Raw genomic sequence first — 9,932 nt, 5'->3', positions numbered from 1 at the left:
TAGGAAATCACATAATTATGCATATCATATCAAACTACTTGATAAAAAAAACATACCTATTGGGGCATTTTTTTTCTCTGATAAAATATCTTGGGTACGTTTTACATTTCAATTTTTTCTCATCCTTTTATTTTTTATTTTCTATTTACTTATCCCGTGCTGATTACGGGATTGTTATACATTTTGTAGACAAACCGGATATTGACCCGGTTTGACGATCGTGGCTTACTATGATTGGATATTAATTACTGAGTTGTCAACAAAGATTTGGCCGGTACACGTGAAAATGAAGACTGTTATCATGGTGTTTAAATGTTGTTGAATATACGATATCTCCTGCCAAGAGCAAAGAGATTAAAAAATCATAGTATTTGAATTGAGTCTGCAACATTAATTACTATATACGCAGAGACAACCATCAGTCGATTTGTGAAATTTGTCACTATATATTTATATATATATAATACCTCAGAAATGACAGTTAATCGCTTGACAGTCTTCAGCTTATTTATAATTAGTTTAATTGAATATGTGGCGCTAGACAAATGTTCAGTATGCAGAGGAATTATAAATAATTTTGATGAGGTAATTAATTTGCTTCAATTTTTACAACACAGGCACTTGTTTCTATCCATTGGAAGAACCACTATCAACGTAAATATAAAATATACGTTGATAGTTGGTCTTTCAGTGAATAGAAACAAGTGCCTGTGCTTTACAATATACATTTGTATACTATACATATTTATTATAGTTTTATATGCCGGTTTACAGGATGTATTATCATGATTGTGGTGTCACTGTATACCGACCGTTGTCCATCCGTCTGTCGGTTCATCGTCAACATGTCTGTTATGTCAGAGAATAACTCAAAAACACTTTAACCAATTTGCATAAAACTTGGGTAAATTGTTTATATCTATTGAAGTGAGCTCCCTTTCGTTTTTTGTAAATTTTAAATTTTATGATCCCAAGTTGTGGGTGGGTTTTTTTTATTAAGAAAAAAGGAGGGGGGGTCAAATTTTGGACAATGACTCAAAAATGCTTTCAGCAGTTCTCATGAAAATTTGGCAAATTGTTTATATCTACAATGTATACACCTAATCGCTATTTCATGTATTTCTTCCATTCCGGATATGTTCTAAAATTACACAACTTTTTAATCCAGTTGTAGCAATCTGGGACCGAATCCGGGTCCGTACGCCCTAATTCACGTTCGCCCTAGTACCTGTTCGCCCTGATACCTGTTCGCCCAGGGTCCATTCGCCCTGATTTTTATTTTTTACTAATTGTTGTCTAGTGGCATAATTTTAAGTATTTGAATAAAATATGTTGAAGTTTGTTGAAAAAATCACAGAATATTGATATTGCCGCAATCAATTTCATCATTTTCCCTTTGATTGCAGTAGAATACTGGAATACAATGTATTTATCTTTGTTGATATTAGTTAACAAAATAATTGTATTCAGTCATTCACTAATGTATGCAGTATAACTTAGACTAGTCTCAGAGTATTTTAATGAATGAACTTGTAAATCCGTTTTACAGTTCGTACATTTTTTTAAAATTAATTTCAAGCTGAATATATTATCAAAACAAATTTGTTTTTTATATTATAAATCCATCAAAAGACAGGTATCACAATAAGCAGTGATCCGAATTATTTTGTCATAAAACAATAAATTAATGATCCTTAACAAGCCATAAACATTTAGATATTTCCATGTTTCCATAAATTTCAAGAATATATACCATAGAAATATATCTGATTAAGTTTATTCAACTTCAATGCCCTGAATATTAATATTTTTAGTAGGGCGATTTAAGGGCGAACGAACTCAGGGCAAACGGACCCAGGGCGAACATGCTACTAGGGCGAACGGTCCCGATACCTCTGGGACCCTGTTTCAACAAAGCACCATGCATGGTACTTTTAATGAGACCTGTTTAAACTATCATAAATAATTCAAACAAAATATTTCTTTAACATCAATTTTTATTTCGAAATAGTGGATCATAATCTATCAAAGTTTACTAATGATCGCTTTCTAAAGTTTTTCCTCAAAGTCTTCTGAAGGCCTATGTTTCCCTACTTTAACATTATTGAGCCTCTGTATGCCGCATTTGTTCTGTGTATTACAATTTCATAACAACTTCTGATTCCTGACAACAATTTTTACACATGATAAAGTATCTGAATCATTTAATATGTAAATTAGGATTGAAAAAAAATCACTATCGTAAATACATGAAATATGTACCCTTTTATTTATGTAAATTATTAGATTTCATCTCATCCACATGAACGTTATTTGTTTACTTGTAACTGGATGTTTTTACTTTAGATATTTGTAGTACACATGCATGAATTTGGTATCAGGACAACCCGCCCTGTTTACATGTTCGCCCTTGGTCTGTTCGTCCTGAGTTCTTTCGCCTGTATAGTACGTTCGCCCTGTGTTCATTCTCTTTACTCTTATCAAGGACATTTTATAATACGTCCTTGCATTTATTAAAAAAATATTAATATTAAGGGTATCCTTAAAAAACTCTAAAACACGATTTAGTGAAAATGATCTGTTCCTCAGTAAGACAATCGTGTTCAGCCAATCAAAATTCTGATTTTCATGACCAATTAAAAGCCAATCAAAAACGTTTTCTCTGAAGATTATTCTAACATACTAGATTTTGAACTTGTGTTGTTTTCATGATCATCAGTTGTTAAATCCTGAACATGGCATGTGAATTTTCATCTGCAAGCAGGTTCTTACACAGCTTAAGGATAAAAGCATGGCTGATTGACAACATTCAATGATGCAATATACTACCATAAAGATAATAAATAGTATGTCAGTATCTGTTTACTAATCTATTGACATAATGCTTGTTGTTACATATTTTATTTTTGTATTCAATTAAATCATTTATAGGACAATGTACTATTTTAAGGCCCCATTTATGGGCATTATGTTTTCTGGTCTGTCAATCTGTCCTGCTTCAGGTTAAAGTTAATGGTCAAGGTAGTTTCTGATGAAGTCGAAATCCAGTCAACTTGAAACTCATTACACATGTGTTCCTTATGGTATGATCTTTTTAATTTTTCTGCCAAGTTAAAGATTTTATCTAATTTTCACAGTCCACTGAACATAGAAAATGATTGTACGGATGGGAAATTCAAAAGTGGGGCTGCTTAATATATGGTAATTCAAGTTACCTTTTATTCACCTTCTTCCACCTCAGAGCTATCAGCTCTTTGATTTCAGGATTGGACTAAATAGCGATAAGGTGTATTGACCTACATGACCTAAGCTCCCTTTCAATTTTTAAAAATTTAGATTTTATGTTTCGAGTTATGGGGATTAATTCATTTAAAAAGGGGGGGGATATTCCAGTTTTCAGACAATAACTTAGAAATGCTTTCAGCAGTTCTCCTAAAACTTCGGTGAACTGGTTATATCACTTGAAGTAATGTTTTTTTGAATTTCATAACTTTCTGATTAAAAATTGAGCAGTAACATTTTTGTTATTGTAAAAATGCGACCAGTCTCATGTAGTCATGGCACATCTGTTTATTTTATACTTCTACATGTATACTCTCAATTCTCTGTCATACCTTTATTCTTTACTCATTGTTACATTTTTGTTCTTCATGTATTTCTACCAAATGGGACTTTCAGTGGTAGCCAGGAGCCTTTATCTACAAAAATGTAGTTAAATTTACCACAAAATAGTAAACATGTACTGCTGCTGCTGATGTGCACTTTTTAGTGAGCTTTTCTCATCACTTGGTGTCCGGCAGCCTTAACTTTTACAAAAATCTTCTCCTCTGAACTACTGGACCAAATTTAACCAAACTTGGCTACAAGGAGTACAATCATCATTAGGGTATTTAGTTAAAAAAATGTGTCTGGTGACATGGCCAACCAACCAAGATGGCTGCCATGGCTAAAAATGAAACATAGGGGTAAAATGTAGATTTTGGCTTATAACTCTGAAACCAAAGCATTTAGAGCAAATCTGACATGGAGTAAAGTGAAGATCTACATTGTATCTGCTCTGAAATTTTCAGATGAATCAGACCACCAGTTGTTGAGTTGCTGCCCCTGAATTGGTATTTTTAAAGAAATTTTGTCGTTTTTGGTTATTATTATATATTTGTAGATAGAGAAAACTATAAACAGCAATAATGTTCAGAAAAGTAAGATCTACATATAAGTAAAAATGTCCAAAATGGTCATTTGACCCCTTAAGGAGTTATTGTCCTTTAAAGTCAATTTTTAACAATTTTCATTAATTTGGTAAATTTTTGTAAATTTTTACAAAATATTTTCCTTGGTTACTGTAATCAGTCAGGGGACTTACCTGTACCTAAACAAGTGATTTTCTAAATCACTGATTCAAGTACTTAACATTATTTCCATAAAGGTTGGAAGTTAGAGTTGTCTTTCTTTAATAATCACCTATTTAAGTAGTACAAATTAATCACTAGAAGAAGTGATTTAATATTAGTGTAGCTTTAAATATAGAATACTAATAATGATCCAGGGACTAATTACATTTCTAAACTTATCAGAACCAACATCTGTGTTGTCTAGGATGACCAGGTCATTTCAGGTGATGACCTTGTACTGAATCTAGGATAATGACATAAAAATCACTTGTTTAAGTATCAGACTTCAAATTCCTTCCCAAAAATCACTTCTTTAAGTATCATTCTTTTAATTACCCCCACTAATTTCAACACCCCCCGAACAGTGAAATTTTTATTGCGAACAGTAGAATTTTCTTACATAAACTGAAAGATGAAACCTTGAACTACACAGTAAAAATACTCCCACTGCTGTGAAAAATCTTTTAAGAAAGTATCAGTTCATTATGTAAAGCCATTATTTTAGCATTTTTATATGACCGCAAAATTTGAAAAAATTTTCGTCGTATATTGCTATCACGTTGGCGTCGTCGTCCGAATACTTTTAGTTTTCGCACTCTAACTTTAGTAAAAGTGAATAGAAATCTATGAAATTTTAACACAAGGTTTATGACCACAAAAGGAAGGTTGGGATTGATTTTGGGAGTTTTGGTCCCAATATTTTAGGAATTAGGGGCCAAAAAGGGCCCAAATAAGCATTTTCTTGGTTTTCGCACTATAACTTTAGTTTAAGTTTATAGAAATCTATGAAATGTTGACACAAGGTTTATGACCACAAAAGAAAGGTTGGTATTGATTTTGGGAGTTGAGGTCCCAACAGTTTAGGAATTAGGGGCCAAAAAGGGACCCAAATAAGCATTTTTCTTGGTTTTTCGCACCATTACTTTAGTATTTATAAATAGAAATCTATGAAATTTAAACATGAGGTTTATGACCATTAAAGGAAGGTTGGTATTGATTTTGGGAGTTTTGGTCCCAACAGTTTAGGAATAAAGGGCCCAAAGGGTCCAAAATTAAACTTTGTTTGATTTCATCAAAAATTGAATAATTGGGGTTCTTTGATATGCCGAATCTAACTGTGTATGTAGATTCTTAATTTTTGGTCCCGTTTCAAATTGGTCTACATTAAGGTCCAAAGGGTTCAAAATTAAACTTAGTTTGATTTTAACAAAAATTGAATCCTTGGGGTTCTTTGATATGCTGAATCTAAAAATGTACTTAGATTTTTTATTATTGGCCCAGTTTTCAAGTTGGCCCAAATCGGGGTCCAAAATTAAACTTTGTTTGATTTCATCAAAAATTGAATAATTGGGGTTCTTTGATATGTCAAATCTAACTGTGTATGTAGATTCTTAATTTTTGGTCTGGTTTTAAAATTGGTTTACATTAAAGTCCAAAGGGTCCAAAATTAAACTAAGTTTGATTTTAACAAAAATTGAATTCTTGGGCCTCTTTGATCATTGTTGATATGCTGAATCTAAACATGTACTTAGATTTTTGATTATGGGCCCAGTTTTCAAGTTGGTCCAAATCAGGATCCAAAATTATTATACTAAGTATTGTGCAATAGCAAGAAATTTTCAATTGCACAGTTATAAATTCAGCAATAGCAAGAAATCTTCAATTGCACAGTATTGTGCAATAGCAAGAAATCTTCAATTGCACAGTATTGTGCAATAGCAAATATTTTCAATTGCACAGTATTGCACAATAGCAAGAAATATCTAATTGCACAATATTGTGCAATAGCAAGAAATTCCAATTGGATTTCAATTGGAGTTATCTTTCTTTGTCCAGATTAGTAGTTGAATCAATTTAAATCATTGTTTTATACAATATACATTGTACAATGTATATTCACTTTTACAACCAACTGATAGATTAAAAAAATCTTTACCATTCAGTCATTGTCAGTGATAACAAGCACTTTTTTTACATTTTAATATTTTATGATGTATTTAAATGAGTAGTCAGGTAGTTATTGTTGCAAACTTCATTAGAAATTTGAATTGAGATCAGTTTTGAAATAAGGGAAAGGGGGATGTGAAAAAAAATTGGGGGAGTCAATTTTTTTCATTTCAGATTTCATTAATAAAAAGAAAATTTCTTCAAACATTTTTTTGAGAGGATTAATATTCAACAGCATAGTGAATTGCTCAAAGGCAAATTTTTTTTTTTAAGTTCATTAGACCACATTCATTCTGTGTCAGAAACCTATGCTGTGTCAACTATTTAATCACAATCCAAATTTAGAGCTGAATCCAGCTAGAATGATGTGTCCATACTTGCCCCAACCGTTCAGGGTTCAACCTCTGCGGTCGTATAAAGCTGCGCCCTGCGGTGCATCTGGTTTCAACTTAAATAGAATTTTCAGGTAGATGATAGCATCAAAGGCATAAACCTTGCTACTTAAAAGAAGCAAAAAGTTCATATTATTTAATTTTCTAATTAAAAGATGTTATTTAAACCTATGTGTTTAAAATTTTGAAAAAACTACAAAATCCCAATTTGTGACAAAACCTCGAATTTGCTACTCAAATAAGTGATTTAAAAATCCCCTGACTGGTAATGGGCAAAGTTCATTATAGATAGAGATAATTGTATGTCGCAAGAACGTTCAGTATAGTAAGAACTTCAAACACATCACCATCACCAAAACACAATTTTGTCATGAATCCATCTGTGTCCTTTGTTTAATATGCACATAGACCAAGTTGAGCGACACAGGCTCTTAAGAGCCTCTAGTTCAATCTTTTAATTATATAATTGCAGAAACAAAAATTTATGACTGCTTCAATTGCAATTTTTAAAGATAGAATTAATATATTTCTTTGGGCAGGGTTTGGTTATCATTTACATACATGTACATGTATATTAGATTAGAATAAAGACAAGTGTTTATAACATGTCAAACAGTCACAATTACTTTATCAATTCAACGATTCAAGGAACCAGTGAGCACTGCCCTCATAAATTTAAACATTAAAACATGTAAAATGTAGCATGTAATTAGCAAATACAAATGTAGTAAATGTGTATTTTTGGAGGTGGAAATGATATACATGTAGATACATTTATACTATACATGTATAGATCAAACGTTTTGACTTAAACAAATAAAATAAATGGTCAGTACCATGTTTTATCCAACTGTCAAATTTAGGTTATCATTGATTGAATTTTGTTGCGTTAACCAAAAAAATAATATTCATAACTGAAACATGTGAAAATTTTAAACAATCGTTGTAAAATTTACTATGAATACACATTTGTACATCTCAATCTCTCATTGTGTATCATTGTAAATGTTGTATAAACACAATTTAATATTTGTGAATAGATTTCAATCAAATGTTTTCTTTCAATATATTTTGTAGGGTCTAAAGAAAACTGCTAAGGCCAACTTTGGTGGTGGTAATACAAGATGGGAAGAGAAAAGTCTAGGAAGTTATGCTACAAGGTTTGTATGCACTTTAAATTTACAATGTACATGTACATTGTAGTTTCATTTACAGCAGTGCATATAAAATTAGGACATTTCAAGATATGGAATTATTTCCAATGAGACAACTATCCAACAGAGTCTTGATGAAGTAGAATGCCATTAAAGCAGATGAGTGTCACCATTCAGCCTTCAACAATGAACAAAGCCCATATTTCAGGGCTCACGTTACAGGGCAACAGTGGCAGGTACTTTGCTTTCCCATCTGTCAAAATTGACATCTAGGTTCCAAGATGTTCACGATCATGACAGTGCATTAAGCGATTTCATCATCCGTAAAGGAGTAGCATTTAGGCCTGGTTTTGGCCCAAGAAAATAAGATGTTTGATAGCTTTTACAAATTGTCACATTATTTTTAGAAATGCATAGGGTCAAGAAATATTAATGAAAAACATCAAGATTTGTATGTGATGAATTCACAATTACGTCATAATATGTACTGTTTTCACAAAAACAATGAAAAATACAGAATTTCTGCAGTTTTCTATCTTTATTTCTGTTGGGGAAACATCGTGCGCAACCAAGAAACAACAAAATCATTTAGCAGAAGCTTTATTATAACTATTGAAAAAATATCTCCAAATATAAAGTTGTTTTTTGGGTAAGCACATACTTTTTCAATCTAAAATATATACCTTAAAAATTGATGAAAAAACAAGGAAAATCAGGAAATTTTGCAGAATATGCAAATTAAGTCATGATTTTTTGCCATGGTAACTTGTTCAATGTCCAAAATTGTTTTGTTTTACTGGATACCTTGTACCTTAAATACTTTTTAGTAATTTATAAATATGTATGATAACTTTTAAATTTGCTGTGTTTTTTGGGCCAAATAAGGGCCTTAATGCCCCTACACCTTTTACGTCTGGTACTTTAAACTACTTTTGCCTAAAGAGTGTACATCAAAATCTTCTGCTGTCTTCAGAAAACTAAATTTGTTACTTTACTGTGAAAAACTTACTTTTCTTATAAATTTGCAAATTTTGAGAAACCCTTTTGTGCTTGTATTTCAATAAATCATTAAATATGCAATTCCAGATTTTTCTTGTAGTCAAATATTAAGTTACAAGTTAGTTTTTGTGAGATGGAAAAAAACACTCTTAATTTTATTCCCAATTGTTACCTTTGTGTATAAATTTTTATACGACTGCAAAATTTGAATTTTTTTTCGTCCTATATTGCTATCACGTTGGTGTCGTCGTCGTCGTCCGAATACTTATAGTTTTCGCACTCTAACTTTAGTGAAAGTGAATAGAAATCTATGAAATTTTAAAACAAGGTTTATGACCACAAAAGGAAGGTTGGGATTGATTTTGGGAGTTTTGATTCCAACATTTTAGGAATTAGGGGCCAAAAAGGGCCAAAATAAGCATTTTCTTGGTTTTTGCACAGTAACTTTAGTTTAAGTATATAGAAATCTATGAAATTTTGACACAAGGTTTATGACCACAAAAAGAAGATTGGGAATGATTTTGGGAGTTTTGGTTCCTAAAGTTTAGGAATTAGGGGCCAAAAAAGGGCACAAATAAGCATTATTCTTGGTTTTTGCACAATAACTTTAGTTTAAGTATATAGAAATAAATGAAATTTAAACACAAGGTTTATGACCACAAAAGGAAGGTTGGTATTGATTTATGGAGTTGAGGTCCCAACAGTTTAGGAATTAGGGGCCAAAAAGGGGCCCAACTAAGCATTTTCTTGGTTTTCGCACCATAACTTTAGTATAAGTTAATAGAAACCTATGAAATTTAAACACAAGGTTTATTACCATAAAAGGAAGGTTGGTATTGATTTTGGGAGTTTTGGAATAAGGGGCCCAAAGGGTCCAAAATTAAACTTTGTTTGATTTCATCAAAAATTGAATAATTGGGGTTCTTTGATATGCCAAATCTAACTGTGTATGTAGATTCTTAATTTTTGGTCCTGTTTTCAAATTGGTCTACATTAAAGTCCAAAGGGTCCAAAATTAAACTTGGTTTGATTTTAACAAAAATTGAATT

At 31.6% G+C, this 9,932-nt stretch overlaps 1 protein-coding gene across 2 annotated transcripts in view; it reads left to right on the top strand.

Annotated features, from left to right (window-relative positions):
- Positions 1-218: 218 nt before the first annotated feature.
- The window catches only part of LOC134725683 (cysteine-rich with EGF-like domain protein 2), a 36,066-nt gene continuing 26,352 nt past the window's right edge, over positions 219-9,932 (top strand). The window contains exons 1-2 of one of the 2 annotated variants that reach the window (XM_063589705.1): positions 219-585; positions 7,808-7,890. In XM_063589705.1, the coding sequence (XP_063445775.1) occupies positions 475-585; positions 7,808-7,890 (194 nt within the window). In that variant the 5' untranslated portion in view covers positions 219-474. The remainder of the gene's footprint in view (positions 586-7,807; positions 7,891-9,932) is intronic. The other variant, XM_063589713.1, reaches the window with a different exon arrangement.

Source organism: Mytilus trossulus, chromosome 1 (assembly GCF_036588685.1).
Source record: "Mytilus trossulus isolate FHL-02 chromosome 1, PNRI_Mtr1.1.1.hap1, whole genome shotgun sequence".
Taxonomy (NCBI): domain Eukaryota; kingdom Metazoa; phylum Mollusca; class Bivalvia; order Mytilida; family Mytilidae; genus Mytilus; species Mytilus trossulus.
The sequence above is the reverse complement of the archived record's forward strand: the minus strand, read 5'-3'. Positions and strand labels throughout refer to the sequence as shown.